Source organism: Trachemys scripta, chromosome 1 (assembly GCF_013100865.1).
Source record: "Trachemys scripta elegans isolate TJP31775 chromosome 1, CAS_Tse_1.0, whole genome shotgun sequence".
Classification (NCBI taxonomy): domain Eukaryota; kingdom Metazoa; phylum Chordata; order Testudines; family Emydidae; genus Trachemys; species Trachemys scripta.
The window spans coordinates 307,383,691-307,403,169 of NC_048298.1; the positions used below are offsets into that span (position 1 = coordinate 307,383,691).

Genomic DNA, 19,479 nt, shown 5'->3' on the forward strand with positions numbered 1-19,479 from the left:
TGGTCCTGTCTGTGTTTGCACCTTGAGGCGGAGCGGTGCCAAGAGTCTCGGTCAAACGGAACCCAACCAGACACCCTGGTGGGCGTCAAAGGCAATCCCCGTGGCCTTTGCCCTGAACGGATGCTGGGCGCCCAACAGCAGTGGGAACATTTCCTCGACCGAGACCGGTACTGAGCCGGGGTGACTGCGGCGATCCCAGCGGCGGCTTGCCTCTGGAGTTTGGGACAGATATCAGCAGTGCTCCTGGTACCAGAATGGACATAACATCCCGGGCCACTTGCAGATCCTCCAGTGTGGAGGGCATCCGGACATCTGGGGCAGCCTGCGTCGAATGGGCTGGGCTACTTTGAGGCTCGACTTGAGTCAGAGGCCTAGAGGCCGGTGGGGATCGAGGACTGCCCAACATGGGTCTAGCCTCTATCCCGGGTTTACTCCAGTGCCGCGACAAAGAAGGCCTCTTCCTAATCTTCTTGGCGTCCCCGTGGACGGGAAGCGGTACCAACTAGACGATGGCGCCAAAGGGTTGCCGCACACCAACACTGCGCTGCCCGGTGCCGATTCAGAGCGGCACGCCAGAGCTGGGGTCAGCGTCGACTCCATCAGAATAACCCAGAGCCTGATGTCCCTTTCTCTCTTGGTCCGAGTCTTAAACAACTTGCAAATCTTGCAGCGATCGCTGAGATGGGTTTCCCCCAAACAGAGTAAACTGTCCGCGTGCGGATCACTCACTGGCATAGATCACCTACAAGTGCTGCACGACTTAAAACCCGGGGCACGGGGCATGCTCCGGCCCGGGCGCTCTAGCTAAACTAAACTAAACTACAGGTACCATACACTGAACGAACAAGCAGTTTTGGGGACAAGCTACAGCAGACCTGGAGCAGAGCAGTTCCAAACCACCTTCACTGGCGGCAAGAAGGAACTGAGGGTGGTGGGGGAGGAGCGTGCAGCACCCCTTATACCGCGCCATGAAGGCGCCACTACAGGGGTCGCTAAGGCGCTCCCCTACAAGTACTGCTAGCAGCAAAACTTCCAGCACCAGTGCACATGGCAAGCACGCACATCTATTATGGAATACACATGAGCAATCACTCAAAGAAGAATGCTCCTTAATCATAAAGCATATATTTTTGCATTTAAGTATTAAGGGAACAAAGAATAAAATATCCCTTACTTTTTGCACATAACACAGAGTTTCTTTGGAGCAGGTTTATGCGAGAATGATGAGAGGCAGGCAGTAGAACAAAACAGGTGAGCTGATCCTTTGCGCTGATATGCAGTCTGTCCCTTCTGCAAGGGCTTTTTGCAATTTGCACATGTGACTTTAACCTGTTTAGAAGGTTGTTGTTGTGCAGACGGCTGAAAAATCTGTTTAGGAAGTGAGGCCACTGGTGACAAGGAATCCACACCTGGTTGTTTCTGATTTCTAGGGAATGAAGCTGACTGGGATATCCAGGAATCTTAAAAATACAAAATACATGGAAAATTAAGTGAATAGACATCTTTCAATACACAAACAGATTTGATTATATTAGGATAATTTGCTAACAAAAGGGTTTAAGGGGGGAATTGGTTATCTTGGAGGTATACATAAAACAATTTAAAAAAACATGCTCAGTCAGTATATTTAGATCAGTGGTTCCCAAACTTGTTCCGCCGCTTGTGCAGGGAAAGCCCTGGTGGGCCAGGCCGGTACTTCCCTCGGCCTGCGCTGCTTCCAGCACCTCCCACTGGCCTGAAGCAGCGAACCGCGGACACTGGGAGTCACGATTGGCCAAACCTGCGGACGCGGCAGGTAAACAAACCGGCCCAACCCGCCAAGGGCTTTCCCTGAACAAGCGGCGGAACAAGTTTGGGAACCAGTGATTTAGATCAATGACATTGTTCTCTGCAATCACAGGAAATCCCAAAACAGGGAAGCATCTCAAGGTACCCATTTCCTAGGCCAGGAGACACCAGAGTAATTAACACACCTGTAGTTTGTCCGCATATTGGCATTTGAACCTTACTCCTGAAGGCATTCTGTGCCAAAAACTTAAAAATTCTGCACACAACATTTTAAAATTCTGCATGTTTTATTTGTCAATAAATAAATACAGAGGCTCCAGCATGGCTGTGGGGAGCACAGGCCACTGGCTGTACAAAGGTGGGGATCACCCTGCAGCCTCCTCACCCCCGGGACACGGACTCAGTGGTGAGGCTGCACCTGACCCTGACACAGCACAAGGCCTAGGCCTGCCCCAAAAACACCCTGGGGCCCTGCGCCAGGCGCACTAGGTGTGGGGCAGGCAGGCTCAACCAGGCAGGATCCAAGTTTAGAGGGACTCAGTATGGGGAGATCCAGGTGTGGGGTGAGAGGATTCTGTGTGGGGCAATCTGAGTGAAGGCAGCTCAGTGGGGGGTCTAGATGTGGGGGGATTTGGATGCACAGAGGCTCGTTGAGGGGATTCCAGGTGCAAGGGCAATGGGACTCTGCAGGGGCTTCCAAGCAAAAGTGGTTGGGGCTCAGCAGAGGGATCTGGTTGTGAGGGTCTCTGCAGGGAGGTCTGCCGGGGGAATGGGGATTGGTGGGTTGGGGATCTGAGTCAAGTTAGTTGGGAGTGGCGTGGGGGGTCTCGATGGGGGGGGGGCTCAGGGTGTTGGGGCTCATCAGGGTGGAGGTTTGAGTGCAGGGAGCTCAGTGGGGGGTGGTCTGGGTGCAGGGGTGGGGGTTTCGAGGCGGGGGTCTCCAAATGCAGGGGTTGAAGTTCAGTGGGGTAGGGTTTGGGTATGGAGGGCTAGGGGGGTTCTGGGTATATGGGGTGAGGCTTGGCGGGGGTTGGGCGGATGGTGGAGCAGCTCCTCATACAGTGACCCCTCCCCCTGCAGCTGAGGAGCAATGTGGGCAAGAAGCGGGGAGGGGGGAGGAAGAACACTGCCCCAGCCACTCCTTGCAGGGGAAGAGGAAGTCCCATCCTCTCCTGCCTCCAGCCCAGCCAGGACTAGCAGCTGATCCCTCCTCTGGGTAGGAGCCACTGGCTGAGGTGTTCCCAGCCCTGCAGTGATTTACCTCACCACCAGCTGCTCCGGATGCCTGAAACAATGTACCTGCACAGCTAGGGAATGGTGTGAGACTGCTCTTGCAGCTTCACTCTGCTTCCTTGTCAGAAAGTCATTTTTCTGCAGGGAAACAAAGAAATCTGCGGGGGACATGAATTCTGCGCATGCGCACTGGTGCAGAATTCCCCCAGGAGTAGAACCTGTAGACAAATATTAAATTGTGCCAATTGCAGTTAAAAATTCAAAGCAGAGAAGACAAAGCAAAATTTCCAATTTGAAGATTTCATCTATTAGAAACTTCCATTTTCTAAAATATTACTGAAGAGGTTTATAAATTTGGACCAATCAAATATTTATCAAACTTAGGCTGTTATCAAAGATACTTTTCATATTTTTATTTTAAAAGCAAAACTCTGGATCTTCTGTAGATAGAAAGTTCACTTATACAGAGATTTACATTATTCAAAAACTGTTTTGATTTAAAACTCCTGGTATTATATACAAAAATAGTAGATTTGCAACTTCTGAAGTAGCTTCCCAGTCCAGAGTCTCTGGCCCCAAGGATTTTTGTATTACAATTAAAGACGGGCAAAATAGATTCATACCAATCTTCACGTTTATCTGTATCATGGTTCCTATAGGAAGCAATTTCTGTTTTACTCTAAAACCCATTTCAAGGCAATGGCTATCAATTAGAACAATGGAAATCTGCAGGATAACAAAAACTGATGAGTTCAAGATTATGGTCTTCTCAGTAGGGAACAATGAACCTAGAAGTTAATAGTCCAAGTCCTTGCAGTACCTAAACTCCTCCTCAAAGCATCCCCTCCTCCCACCTAGCTCTGGACAACACAATCCCAGAGTACAGAGCCACTCTTAGACAGTCATTTTATAGTTTAATATGTTGCAGGGCCGTTTGTATCACAATTTAATTTGTCCCAGAGGAAAAGAAAAAAATAGCATCCCTGTGTCTGCTGAACTCAATTTTTAATATCTTACTTAGGTTCAGAAGACAAAGTTCTGGAAAAACTATTCTTCTATAAAACCCTCTTTCTAGGCATTTCTCCAGAATTTAAAACTTCCATTTTGACCAACTAAGTTTTTAGGCCCTGACAATGGAGAAAGTGCTATAGGATGCCACGAGTAAGAAGTATTATTTTAAGTATGAAAAATTTCATAAGTGTATTTCCTTTACATTTGAATGACCCAATTTATTTCACTTAAAATACCAACAACATGACAACTATCACCAGTAACTTCAGAGCACTTAAATTTATCTTTTGATCCTGTCATTCCATTCTTCTAAATGAATGTTTCATAGAAATAATGCTAGAGCCCGGCATGTATAAACAACCTTATCTTAGATAACATGTATTTGCCATAGTCCCCAAGTTAAATCAAATGTGGCATTTACCCTAACCTATAAGCTGAAAGCACTGACGTCTTGCAAACTGCACTGCAGGACCTTAAAAGGTCTGTGGCATCTCTATCGTTTGGTCCAGTATCAGCGAGTTAGTTTAAATGCATAAACATTTTTAGTGACTCTCCTTGCACCTTAGAACAGCTGGTATCAGAATAGCCATATAGAAACAAGAAAAAAAAAATGTGTGTAAATTCCGAAGATTTTAGATTCTTCTTCCCCGCAGTTTTGAGGTGAAAATGACTACAGCCTATTCTTGATGTTTTCTAAGGAATCCATCAATCAATCAAAAGAAAGACTGCCATATTTTCTAATAAAGCATGTATTTGTAAGAAGAGACCATAAAGATCAATCTTTACTAAGTGTGCTGCACAATTCTTGGATAAAAGTTTCAAGGACTCTAAAATTTATTCTTTAAATACCCAAGGAGTCCAATGTTCTTGTTTGGAAATCCAGGTTACTGTTTGAGATTGCATGTTTGCCTGCCCTGTTGTCTGTCATGACAGCTGCCATGGATGTCCTATTTCCCAGGCATGCAAGACGCATTAAATGTAAGTTGACTATTAGAAAGCTTCAATTAAAGTGGAGAGGTTATGGGGAGGACAGGAGAAGCAGTGCAAAAACATTCTTTTTGACCTGACAGACAATTTTTTTTAAAAAAATGTTTAAAGAATGTGCCCCACTGACAAATCTAGATATGTTACTGCAGTACTTGCAGTTTAAGGAGACTAATGCAAATGTAGACTCCATTTTTTGTCAACTACCTTAGACTGACTGAAGTATTTTCTAGAAATGTATCTATCAGCCAGAATATTGACACACTCCCTTTTTTCATGTGTGTTTGGAATGGGAGTCCACACTGGTTCCTTTCCATCTAGAACAAGGAAGCACATGCCCAGAAAGATTCCTGTATATGCAACTATACCACCAATATTACTTAAATGATGCTTCATGGGTTTGCACACTTCATTTTCGGTTGAGACTTCAACTTGCCACTCACAACTCCTAGCCCAGGGGTCGGCAACCTTTCAGGAGGTGGTGTGCCGAGTCTTCATTTATTCACTCTAATTTAAGGTTCTGCGTGCCAATAATATATTTTAACATTTTTAGAAGGTCTCTTTCTAGAAGTCTATAATATATAACTAAACTATTGTTGTATGTAAAGTAAATAAGGTTTTTAAAATGTTTAAGAAGCTTCATTTAAAATTAACTTAAAACGCAGAGCCCTCCGGACTGGTAGCCAGGACCCGGACAGCATGAGTGCCACCGAAAATCAGCTCGCATGCCGCCTTTGGCACACGTGCCATAGGTTGCCTACCACTGTCCTAGCCCCTTCCACAAGGCTGCAGTTGGCCTTGAGATTCCCCTCACACCTTAAAATTTCAAGTGGACTTCCCTCCTTTCTGCAGGGGAAATATCATAAAATGTAGAAACAGTAAGTGTCTAATCTTAAAATGGGACTTCTTGCTTCTTCCTCTTTTGTCTTTCATTTCTTTATTCCACTCTTTTCTCCCTCATATTTGCACTCCATTCACTTTATCCTTCTCTGCCAACTCTCTTCACATCCTTGAGTCTCACCACTTTTTCCTCCTTCATCTTTCCTTGTATTCCACCACCTTCCTTCCCTTCTTCAAAACCATTCCTAAAGCCTGATCTCAGCACAAAAAAGGTGTCTCCCCTTCTTTGGTTCATTCCCATGTTGTCACAAAGTCTCCATTTCTTCAAGTTGCTCTCCTCCCCTCCCCACCAGTGCTCTGTTAGGCAACATCCTCTTTTACAAGCATCAGAGGGATAGCCGTGTTAGTCTGGATCTGTAAACAGCAACAGAGGCCTGGTCCACTAACCCCCCACTTCGGACTAAGGTACGCAAATTCGAAGTACCTTAGTCTGAACTTACCGCGGGTCCAGACGCGGCAGGCAGGCTCCCCCGTCGATGCCACGTACTCCTCTCGCTGAGCTGGAGTACCGGCGTCGACGGCAAGCACTTCCGGGATCGATCTGGGATCGATTTATCGCGTCTAGACAAGATGCGATAAATCGATCCCAGAAGATCGATCGCTTACATCCGGACCAGGAAGTAAGTATAGACGTACCCAGAGAGTCCTGTGGCACCTTTAAGACTAACAGATGTATTAGAACATAAGAACGGCCATATCGGGTCAGACCAAAGATTCATCTAGCCCAGTATCCTGTCTACCGACAGTGGCCAATGCCAGGTATCCCAGAGGGAGTGGACCAACAGGCAATGATCAAGTGATCTCTCTCCTGCCATCCATCTCCATCCTCTGACAAACAGAGGCTAGGGACACCATTCCTTACCCATCCTGGCTAATAGCCATTAATGGACTTAACCTCCATGAATTTATCCAGTTCTCTTTTAAACGCTGTTATAGTCCTAGCCTTCACAACCTCCTCGGGTAAGGAGTTCCACAAGTTGACTGTGCGCTGTGTGAAGAACTTCCTTTTATTTATTTTAAACCTGTTGCCTATTAATTTCATTTGGTGACCCCTAGTTCTTGTACTACGGGAATAAGTAAATAACTTTTCCTTATCCACTTTCTCCACATCATTCATGATTTTATATACCTCTATCATATCCCCTCTTAGTCTCCTCTTTTCCGAGCTGAAGAGTCCTAACCTCTTTAATCTCTCCTCATATGGGACCCGTTCCAAACCCCTAATCATTTTAGTTGCCCTTTTCTGAACCTTTTCTAGTGCCAGTATATCTTTTTTGAGATGAGCAGACCACATCTGTACGCAGTATTCGAGATGTGGGCGTACCATCGATTTATATAAGGGCAATAATATATTCTCAGTCTTATTCCCTATCCCTTTTTTAATGATCCCTAACATCCTGTTTGCTTTTTTGACCGCCTCCGCACACTGCACAGACATCTTCAAAGAACTATCCACGATGACTCCAAGATCTTTTTCCTGACTTCTTGTAGCTAAATTAGCCCCCATTATATTTGTATGTATAGTTGGGGTTATTTTTTCCACTGTGCATTACTTTACATTTATCCACATTAAATTTCATTTGCCATTTTGTTGCCCAATCACTTAGTTTTGTGAGATCTTTTTGAAGTTCATCACAGTCTGCTTTGCTCTTAACTATCTTGAGCAGTTTAGTATCACCTGCAAACTTTGCCACCTCACTGTTTACCCCTTTCTCCAGATCATTTATAAATAAGTTGAATAGGACTGGTCCGAGCACTGACCCTTGCGGAACACCACTAGTTACCCCTCTCCATTCTGAGAATTTACCATTAATTCCTACCCTTTGTTCCCGGTCTTTTAACCAGTTCTCAATCCATGAAAGGACATTCCCTTTTATCCCATGACAACTTAATTTACGTAAGAGCCTTTGGTGAGGGAGCTTGTCAAAGGCTTTCTGGAAATCTAAGTACACTATATGTCCACTGGATCCCCCCTGTCCACATGTTTGTTGACCCCTTCAAAGAACTCTAATAGATTAGTAAGACACGATTTCCCTTTACAGAAACCGTGTTGACTATTGCTCAATAGTTTATGTTTTTCTATGTGTCTGACAATTTTATTCGTAACTATTGTTTCGACTAATTTGCCCGATACCGACGTTCGACTTACCGGTCTGTAATTGCCGGGATCACCTCTAGAGCCCTTTTTAAATATTGAGTACAGAAGTCGATTTAAAGGACAGGTTACAAACCTTAGTTCCACAACTTCACATTTGAGTTTTCAGAACTCTTGGGTGAATGCCAGCTGGTCCCGGTGACTTGTTAATGTTAAGTTTATCAATTAATTCCAAAACCTCCTCTAGTGACACTTCAATCTGTGACAGTTCCTCAGATTTGTCACCTACAAAAGCCGGCTCAGGTTTGGGAATCTCCTTAACATCCTCAGCCGTGAAGACTGAAGCAAAGAATCCATTTAGTTTCTCCGCAATGACTTTATCGTCATCAAGCGCTCCTTTTGTATCTCGATCATCAAGGGTTAGCAGGCTTCCTACTTCTGATATATTTAAAAAACATTTTGTTATTACCTTTGGAGTTTTTGGCTAGCCATTCTTCAAACTCCTCTTTGGCTTTTCTTATTACATTCTTGCACTTAATTTGGCAGTGTTTATGCTCCTTTCTATTTGTCTCACTGGGATTTGACTTCCACTTTTTAAAGGAAGTCTTCATCTCTCACTGCTTCTTTTACATGGTTGTTAAGCCACGGTGGCTCTTTTTTAGTTCTTTTATTGTGTTTCTTAATTTGGGGTATACATTGAAGTTGGGCCTCTATTATGGTGTCTTTAAAAAGCAACCATGCAGCTTGCAGGAATTTCACTTTAGTCACTGTACTTTTTAACTTCTGGTTAACTAACCCCCTCATTTTTGCATAGTTCCCCCTTTTGAAATTAAATGCCACAGTGTTGGGCTGTTGAGATGTTCTTCCCACCACAGGGATGATGAATGCTATTGTATTATGGTGACTATTTCCAAGCAGTCCTGTTATAGTTACCTCTTGGATCAGCTCCTGCACTCCACTCAGGATTAAATCTAGAGTTGCCTCTCCCCTTGTGAGTTCCCGTACCAGCTGCTCCATGAAGCAGTCATTTAAAGTATTGAGAAATTTTATCTCTGCACTTCGTCCTGAAGTGAAATTTTCCCAGTCAATATGGGGATAATTGAAATCCCCCACTATTATTGAGTTCTTAATTTTGATAGCCTCTCTAATTTCCCTTAGCATTTCATCATCACTATCACTGTCCTGGTCAAGTGGTCAATAATAGATCCCTAATGTTATATTCTTATTAGAGCATGAAATTTCTATCCATAGAGATTCTATGGAACATGTGGATTCACTTAAGATTTTTACTTCATTTGATTCTACATTTTCTTTCATATAGTGCCACTCCCTCCCCCCCTGATGACCTGGTTCTGTCCTTCAGATATATTTTGTACCCCGGAATGATTGTGTCCCATTGATTGCTCTCAGTCCACCAGGTTTCTGTGATGCCTATTATATCAATATCCTCCTTTATCACAAGGCACTCTAGTTCACCCATCTTATTATTTAGACTTGTAGCATTTGTGTACAAGCACTTTAAAAACTTGTCACTGTTTATTTGTCTGCCCTTTTCTGATGTGTCCGATTCTTTTTTATGTGAATGTTTATCATCTGATCTGGCCCTTACATTATCCTCCTCCATCCTCTGCTCCTGACTATAACCTGGAGATTCTCTATCATTAGACTCTCCCCAATAGAAGTCTCTGTCAGATCCACATGCTCCTCTGCAGCAGTCGGCTTTTCCCCATCTCCTAGTTTAAAAACTGCTCTACAACCTTTTTAATGTTAAGTGCCAGCAGTCTGGTTCCACTTTGGTTTAGGTGGAGCCCATCTCTCCTTTATAGGCTCCCCCCATCCCAAAAGTTTCCCCAGTTCCTAATGGAAGTAAACCCCTCCTCTCTACACCATCGTCTCATTTACGCATTGAGACTTTGAAGCTCTGCCTGCCTACCTGGCCCTGCGCATGGAACTGGGACCATTTCTGAGAATGCCACCAAAGAGGTCCTGGATTTCAGTCTCTTCCCTTGCAGCCTAAATTTGGCCTCCAGGACGTCTCCTACCCTTCCCTATGTCATTGGTACCTACATGTACCACGACCACCGGCTCCTCCCCAGCACTACACATAAGTCTATGCAGATACCTCGAGAGATCTGCAACCTTCGTACCAGGCAGGCAAGTCACCATGTGGTTCTCCCAGTCATCACAAACCCAGCTATCTATGTTTCTAATGATCGAATCTCCCATTACTAACACCTGCCTTTTCCTAGCAACTAGAGTTCCCTCCCCCGGAGAGGCAAACTCAGTATGAGAGGTAACCCTGGCACCATCTGGAAGGAGGGTCCCAACTATGGGAAGGTTTCCCTCTGCTCCCGTTGACTGCTCTGCTTCCCTGGGCCTTTCATCCTCCTCAACAGCACAGGGGCTGTCTGACCAGAACTGGGACAATTCTACAGTGTCCCGGAAAGCCTCATCAACATACCTCTCTGCCTCCCTTAGCTCCTCCAGTTCCGCTACCCTGGCCTCCATAGTCTGTACGTGGTCTCTGAGGGCCAGGAGCTCCTTGCACCGAATGCACACATACGCCACCCACCAACAGGGCAGGTAATCATACATGCTGCACTCAGCGCAATAAACTGGATAGCCCGCACTCTGCAGCTGGGCTTCTGCCTGCATTGTCTCCTAGTTAATGAAAGGGTTGTTTAAGCAAAAGGTTTTGAATGTAGTTTGGTTTACAAGTTTTAAGGGGAATAAAAGGACCCCCACTCCCTTCTCAAGCTCCCTTGCAAAACTCCCTGTTAGCAGCCCCTGTTTGCAAAAGCTCCCTGGTTGCTTGTGCGCTGCTTTATAAAGCCCTGGCTTATGTGAATGCCCCGCCCACTGATTAAGGCTCAGCCACTTACCAGAGGCTTCTAGCTTTCAGATCTTCCTTTGAAGCTCACAGCTTCCAACTGCCAGCCACAGCACCCGATCCTTCAAACAAACAACCAAACAGACTGACAAACACAAGCTCAGCACACAGCAAGTAACCCCCAAACACAAACAAACACACACTACAGACAGTCACTTACCGCTTATTGGAGCATAAGCTTTCGTGGGTGAATACCCACTTCGTCAGATGCATGTCATACGAAGTGGGTATTCACCCACGAAAGCTTATGCTCCAATACATCTGTTAGTCTTAAAGGTGCCACAGGACTCTCCGTTGCTTTATCCTCTTTTACAGTCTCTGCCTTCTGTAATGCCCTCCTGGAGTGACAAGCTTTATGGGTGCTCAGACTGATACTGCTAGAGCTTATGGCTCTCAAGCATTCTTTTTTAAAGGCTGCTCCCCAGAGACAATAGACTTACTTCAAGTCTTAAGACCACGCTGCTTTAGAGTTACAATGGACTTAATACAACAAGGGGTTGGACATAAGATTTGCAAAACTATGCCAGTAGCTGAAAACAGTATCCTTTGTGCCAAGTTTTCAGTTATGGTGAAAGTCAGGAGCAGCAATCACTAGGGTAGATGGTAATATCCAAGAGCATGTAAGATTCTTCTATTCACTTCTTCCACCCTATCCCTGCACCACAGGATGTTGGGGAACACATCCTTGGCAGAGATATCCTATCTCCTAGAACTGGAAGGGACCTTGAAAGGTCATCAAGTCCAGCCCTCTGCCTTCACTAGCAGGACCAAGTACTGATTTTGCCCCCGATCCCCAAGTGGCCCCCTCAAGGATTGAACTCACAACCCTGGGTTTAGCAGGCCAAAGCTCAAACCACTGAGCTATCCCTCCTCATTTCAATCTTAAGTAGCTATACTTAAGATTGAAATGCTTCATGGTATACAGATTTCTGATCGGGCAGTCCTAGCTTGTCGGATAAAATGCTGACAAGTATTCACTGGAGGGTCATTCAAAAAAAAAAAAAAAAAAAAAGGGGGGGGGGGGGGGGGGGAACGACTTATGAAAAGGAGAGTAGAAACAAGTTACCCAGAAAATGTTTCCCCTACTTTTGTAAATAAAACCTATAAGAGATCCACACCTACCGTGTTTCAGTTGCTTCTCCTGTAAAAGTAGTTTCCACTACAGCTCTCTTCCCCTCTCCTTTCTTCTTCTTTTGCTCCTGCTCTCACTTGTCTTGTTCCTTTTTCTGCTTGCTCTGTCTCTCCCCTGTTTTACCTGTGGTAGTCCTTTCTGCTCCCACTTCTCCCTATTTTTGTTTACCCTTCCACTGTGCTCTTTTAATGTGCGAGGACCACAAGCGTAGAAAAGACCTTTTTTATTCCTTCCAGAAGACAAGCAACATTTGAAAAGTGCAACAGATACAGCTCCCATACTCTCAGCTCCCACCCCATTCTGCACCAACCTTCCTTCTTCCTTTCCATAGTTGGCTCTCTTCACTAAATCCCAAAGAAACCTTGTCTCCTCCATTAATCCAGGCTGCCAGAACTCACTCTATTTCATGCTCCTAGTGTACCAGTTTCCATGTTTTGCAGATTTTCGGTATGCGCCTGACCTGTCAATCAAACTAGCAGCCATGCAAAAAGCCTTCTGGGCCAGCAGTAAAAGGAGGAATTTTCTGGTGCCTTGGTCAAAAGCATGTGCTGGTTTTGAAAGGCATACAAAAGGCATTATTTTGCATTAACAGGTACCAGAAGTTCCCATGTCTTCTACTTGTAAGTCACAAAAAACAATGCATTTTGATGTCTTTAGCGTATCAAATTTATCACCAGCAAATTTCACAAAAATGGGAATGCATTCTTCCAAAAAGAAGTTAAAACTTGAGGTGTACGTCTAAGCTATCTAGAGACACTTGACACAAAACAAAAACTCTTCAGTTTTGAGTTTTGCTTTTTTGTTACAGTAGATATGACTGATTCATAAGACTGGACAGAGCAATCAGCAAACTACAGAACTTGTCAAGTTGACATGAATTTTGCAAATTAGTCAGGAAACATAGCATTTCCTTTGCTCTTATTTTGAGAGAAGTATTTAGTTTTACATTAATATTACTACAGTATTCTATAAAATGTACTAATACACTCTGAAAAGTAAGTTTTGGTGATACATGAACTAGAGAACTCTGCTATCAAGATACTTGAGATCTAGATAGAAGCTACCAATGTATCTGAGAATTATAAAATTAACATATTGGCAAATTGTGCTAGGTTCTAATACATCTGGATTCCAACTGAATGTTTTAGATCACCTTTGAAATGATCCCAACTAGTCTCCAAAGTTATTACCTCCATAGGGAAATGAGGAGAATTCATACCTTTGCTATTGGCTTCATTTGAGATGGTTTTCTACTAGGCTAATTTAACTGACTTAATTTAGACTGACACAGAGAACTTCATCTTCATAATGTAAGATTAAAGCTTCATTATTTAGGTGAAAGCTTAAATTGTGCAGAATGTGAACTCTAGAAAACTGCAGTTGCAACTGTCCCATTTTTCTTCTCGTGGAACCAGTTATTAGCTAAGAGCTGGTCCACACTAACCCCCCAGTTCGAACTAAGATACGCAACTTCAGCTACGCGAATAACGTAGCTGAAGTCGAAGTATCTTAGTTCAAACTACAAGGTACTTACCGCGGGTCCACACGCGGCAGGCAGGCTCCCCCGTCGACTCCGCGTACTCCTCTCGGGGAGCAGGAGTACCGGTGTCAACGGCGAGCACTTCCGGGATCGATTTATCGCATCTAGACAAGACGCGATAAATCGATCCCAGAAGATCGATTGCTTACCGCCGAACCCGAAGGTAAGTATAGACGTACCCTAAGTAAGGTTTACTGCTATTCCTGCTGTCCTAAACAAAAACAAATTACCCCTAACAGCATATAAGTTTTAGCACCGGTAGCACTAAAAGGTAACATACATATAACTTAATACTTAACACCTAGAAGCCACAAGCAGGTCAGACCTCAAATGTACCAGACATCATACAAACAAAAATTACATACTTCACAGAGCTTAAATTTAAAATGCCAGCTGCTGCTATGATGATTCAATTAATATTCTACAGTCTCTCACTTAATCCTTTTGCATATCAAATACTATTAAAAGAGCATGGACAACAAAACCTGTAAATTAACACTTTTCCACTTTGAAGGAAAATGGCTTTGATGCATCATACTAGCCACAGAACTTCAGAAACAAAAGTTTGGCTCAAATATTAAGTCCATGAACAGATGTGCACTAATTATCTAGGTGCACACATGCCACCTTGACCACACACTGGGTTCCATGCATCCCAAGTCAGTTACATATAAAAATATGCATTGTCTTTTTGAAAGATTAGGTAGTTGTACACAACGTATTAAGTATTGGGGGGGGGAGGCGGGACTTCAGTTTGTTTGCTAGTTGCTAATCCAAGACAAGTTTACTTATGGATACACTTCATCTCATTGATTGAGCAGATTCTACTAATGCACAAATAAAGTGTCAGATTAAAAAAAAACAAGTTCCTTTTCTAAGAATGAAGTTAAGAGTGTATGTGTGTATATTAGTAGCTCTGTACTTTATATATAAACAAATTAATATTTTGGACTGTTCAAATTTTATAAGCTTAGCAAAATATTTAAAGGTATGACTTACCAGGACTGTGATGAGTCACAGATTCTCCATTTTGAAACACATCTCCAGCCACATTCATTCTACCAGGATTGAAAGGTCCTACACCAGTCTTGGTCTGTGAAGTTAAAGATGGGGTGTATGTTTGTATATTAACACCAAAATTACTTGACTGCAGTCCGTTAGACACATCTCCCAAGTTGGTATTCTGCAGTGATGTTACATGTGTAATCATTAAGTTCATGTCACGCCCTTCAGTATTTTCTAAATGACCATCATTCACAGAGCTCATACCTGTTTCTAATGTGGTAACATTAGCAATCTGAATTTCAGAGTCTGGTTCTGTGGTTATACCACTATTACCTATTCCTGCATTTACCTTACTTCTTGAAAAACTGGAAGCTGAGAATTCCATATCACTGGATCTATTTTTACACTCTGGAAGTCTTCGTTCATTAAAACTGGAAGCATTCTTCTCTTGTCCTTGATTTGTTTCAATATCTTCTTCATCATCAATAATAATAGTCTCGCTTATACTTCCCTTTTGAGAACTTAAATCTTTTGAAGGAGGAAGCATTTTGGAATCATTTCCTTGAAGCTCGTCGCTTTTTGATGAAATAAATGCAATGTTTCTCTGGTCTGATATCAGTGATGTAGAAGTCTGTGGAGGTTGTATAGGTTCAATAAAAACAACATCATCATCATCTTCTATAGATGAGTTTTGGAACTTATTAGTTCTAGAAACTAGAGTATTAGGCGGACCTCCAAAAGAATTTCCTATATTTGCAAGACCAGTTGCCATGGCAGTAGTTCCTAGTAAACCAGAAGTATGTTCAGACAGTTCTAATCCTCCCAGAGAACTTCTGTCCATTCCAGATAAGCTGTTTTGTAAGTAAAAGAGAAACAAAAGTAATTTAGGTACAAGATTTAACTTCTTTAAAAACCAAGTATTCCACAAAATTTAAAAAAAGTCAGCTTTTACTTATTTTCTCTTCTTAACAAGATCTTAATGACAGCTCAAGATTTCTATCTGCCTTCTCTTTTAGAATAACTTTTACTCATTATGCTACCTAACACCACTCCCACATCATAACATGCTAGTAAGAACGGAGGTCCACTACCAGTTTCACAGAACTTTTGCCAACAGAACAGCTATGTGCTGTTAAGTTTAGTAAGATACATGTTGGAAACATCAATAGAATTTAGCACAATTGTCACCTTTTTCTTGCCATTTAATACTTAGGCTTAATTTCCTATCCCTATACCCCACACCTCTCTTGTATGCACAATAGGTCAAATAGCATTGCCTCTGCTCAACGGCAAGGCAAGGTCAAGAGCACAGATATTTAAAGTTGTCAGTTTTTATTCCTCTTAAAATGGTATGAAAGCATCTCAACAGCAAATGCACAAATTACGTGCCTAGTAAAAGACTTGCTTTGCATGAACTAATGCTCACAAGGTGTAGGCTAACCAAGACTACTTCACAGTCTGAATTAGAAAGCATAACCCTCATCACAGGGTTCCAGCCTAGTTGAAGAGTGGTGGGGGAAGCAAACGAGGGTAAAAGCCTTGGAATAGCTGGACACTAAAGGAAGAAAGGAAAACATTGACTCTGCCAACCTTCAACTCTGACCACAAGGGAGCACTGAAAGGAGGCTCATTTGAGGTCCTGGCTCCTTCTCTAATATTCTTTAATAAGTTGTAAGAGATTCACTTCCTATCTCCTCTCTTCTCAACATCAGATGCTGCTGCAGGTTCCTTTATCCACTACTCAGCTTGCATGTGGCATTTTGTTTTCAGCTGGTCTTTTTGTAGTTTTGGGGAGGCTGCTGGGTTTATTCTTGTGGATACTGGTATGCGTACATTTAATACACCAAAAGAAACTTTAGCCCTGGATATTTGCTTTTATGTATTATACAAGACTAAATATATAATCAGGGCCAATGGAAAGGACATAATAGAAACAGAGTTCACAGCAGCTGTTGGTAAATGAAGTGCATTGGTGCTACTGCAGGCACTGGGATAACTGCATGATAATATACTCAAACACATACCTGAATTTGCACGTGTGATACCATCAAATCTTTATATACTTTATGACAGAAGATTATTCAAGGCTGGAAAAATATCTTTGTGGATTTCTGCAAGTAACCTTTAAAAAAAAAAAAAAAAAAAAAGGGTGGGGTGGGGAGTATTCTTCCTCAATACTCACCCATCCAGAAATCCACTGCAGCCTGTTTACCTTAATAAGTTGATCCCAAGTGCTCCAGTGTAGGGTCTATTCCTCTTATACCAATTAACTTAATGCCCTTGGTTGAAATGTCCTGAAATAGAGATAAAAATAAACTCTCATGATCCTAACATACATAACAACAGGTTCTTTTCTCCGCCCCGCCACTGCCCAAAGTCTTACCAACCAAGATAACAAGTCTGTTTCCTTCGCACCAGAAGAGAGAGTTTAGAAAGACTTTTTTTAAAAATATCAGAGGGGTAGCCATGTCAGCCATGCGTCTGACGAAGTGGGTATTCACCCACGAAAGCTTATGCTCCAATACATCTGTTAGTCTTTAAGGTGTCACAGAACTCTTTGTTGCTTTTTTTTTTTTTTTTTTTTCTTCTTCAAGTGATGACATCCTTCTGTATAAGAGATGCTGTCCAGCTCATAGTACTTAGAATTATTTGTTCTCTGGGTGGGTAATGCACTATTACGTAACAGTTCAATCACATCATACTAACAGAATGCACGAATATCAGTTTAGTTGTTCCTGAATGATAGATAAAACTGATTATGCTATTAGAGTGTCCTAGCCAAGAGTTGGGAACTGAAGCTGTCATCTCTCCCAGAAGGTACACATTCCAGATTTTACACTAGGCACAGTTTGTAATTGGAGCGCATTTTAGTTGATACTATATAACAGGGGTTGGCAACGTTTGGCACGTGGCTCGCCAGGGTAAGCACATCGCTCACCCGCACCGCTTCCCACCGCCCCCATTGGCCCGGGACGGCAAACCGCGGCCAGTGGGGGCCGCGATCGGCCGAACCTGCCGCGTCAGCAGGTAAATAAACTGTCCCGGACCGCAAGGGTGCTTACCCTGGCGAGCCACGTGCCAAACGTTGCCGACCCCTGCTATATAGATACACAGACATGTTCATTAAAAGCAGGTGGAGATGACTGCAATTATTTTAAGCAAAGGGTACTAAGATTCAAGCAGCTCTCAGGGCAAATCTACATTTAAAAAGCTGCAGCGGCTGCTGAAGCACTTTAATGAAGATGCTACTACACCGACAGGTGAGCTTCTCCCGTTGGCATAGTTAATCCACTTCCACTAGAAGTGGTAGCTACATCGACTGGAGAAACACTCCCATCGACAAAGCGCTGTCTACCTGGGGGTTAGGTCAGTGTAACTGCGTTGCTCAGGGGGTGTGGACTTTTCAATGCTAGGAAGAGGTTTATAAATTGTAGGGAGATCCTGCCAACTGTTATCCAGTCAATATTCTATTCCTTCAATTTCAGTGCATCATCTTAAACAGATTTTTACCAATGTCTATCAATTAAAATCAAATCCTCCCAAGCCTACACATGTGTAGGTACATAAACTGCAATAACTGCAATGAAGTTTCATCCACTTACCCCTGGTCTGAACTTTGGCCTTTGACTACAAGGTTGTTACAATGTGTTAGTCAAGGCAATTCACATACTGATTATACTTCACTTGGCCAATTTAGGGTCTGTTAAGTCATTTGGCTATATTAGTTAGGCTTGAAACCAGGTGCTCCACTAATCACATAAACACTTTTATCCCCTTAATTTAACTTCCTCTCATTTCTTTCTAACCAATGACATTCATTTCTTATGCATCTTCATTGTCTGACCCTTCTTGAGTTTGACTCTCTCAAAAAGTTAGCCTATTGTAGAGTTTTACTGTATGAAGCTGTCAAGGAACATTTTCCAGTTTAATAGCATGATGTGTAACATTTCTTACTACTTATAAACAACCTCAAAGAGCAGGAACTGAAGTGCACTTATGCCCCATTGATTGTAAGGTTGCCGCCTGTATGTACTGAAAGGCTATGTTTGGATTTTCTTCTTATTTTAAAAACACAAGAATATTGACATTTTAGTTTAGAAGAATTGCCAAACTTTGTAGAAAAAAAATCAGTCATGTTTTGGACCTACCAATCTCAGTGAATCAAAGTTACTGATTGTGAAAAAGTTCTTTAAGGAAAGCATGGTGAAACAGCATTCAATGCCAAAGCCAGCATTGTCCAAAGAATTAATTTTTAGTTATTTTCTTGTGGAAGAGAAGAGGAGAAATGGGTCAGCTCAGAAAGGTACTAATGCCACAGGGAGTCCCAGGTGCTTATACGCTCTATTCATAAAGTTGGGTGCATTCTGGATCTGGAATTTAGACTGAGGGTAAAACTCAGTGTTATGAAGGTACTTAGGTGGCTTCAAGCTACAGCGTGAATTGGACTTTTTGCCCTACCTGGGTGATGACACCCATCAAGTAGTTACTGGAGCCACTGCTGATTGAGATTTAACAGTTTTTGTAAGTGGGAGGCACATGCTTGTAATTCTTAAAGAATTTATTGAGGCCCCTACTCAATAAAATATCTTTTTCCAGAGATTATCATTGGTTGGTTTCTTAATTTCCCTTATCCTGTCCAATTTAAGCACAGGTATGGTCTAGAAACACCTTTGGTGGCATTAGTTGAATATTTCCTCCTTGCAATGGATGAACCTAGACCATCTATGCTCACCAGATCAATCAGCAGCTTTTGAAACCATTGACTATGAGGTTCCATTAACTTGCCTATTGACCTAGCAGGCATGAATTCTGTTTGGAGTAGTCCCATCTTTGAGAGATAAGAAAGTTACAATTCCACACCACTACCTTCTACTCTGAGGCTTCTCTCCTATAAAGGAGAT

The 19,479-nt window shown here is 42.8% G+C and overlaps 1 protein-coding gene across 13 annotated transcripts in view; it reads right to left on the reverse strand.

Moving 5' to 3' along the window:
- Positions 1–19,479, reverse strand: part of ZMYM2 (zinc finger MYM-type containing 2) — a 185,597-nt gene that overhangs the window by 136,216 nt on the left and 29,902 nt on the right. For 9 of the 13 annotated variants that reach the window (XM_034758798.1, XM_034758787.1, XM_034758791.1 and 6 more), the window contains 4 exons: positions 16,791–16,872; positions 16,603–16,700; positions 14,573–15,429; positions 1,175–1,460 (listed from right to left, as the gene is read on the reverse strand). In XM_034758798.1, coding sequence (XP_034614689.1) covers positions 1,175–1,460; positions 14,573–15,419 — 1,133 coding nt within the window. In that variant the 5' untranslated portion in view covers positions 15,420–15,429; positions 16,603–16,700; positions 16,791–16,872. Of the gene's footprint in view, positions 1–1,174; positions 1,461–14,572; positions 15,430–16,602; positions 16,701–16,760; positions 16,873–19,479 lie in introns of all 13 variants that reach the window. The other 4 variants (XM_034758789.1, XM_034758790.1, XM_034758797.1 and 1 more) reach the window with 3 other exon arrangements.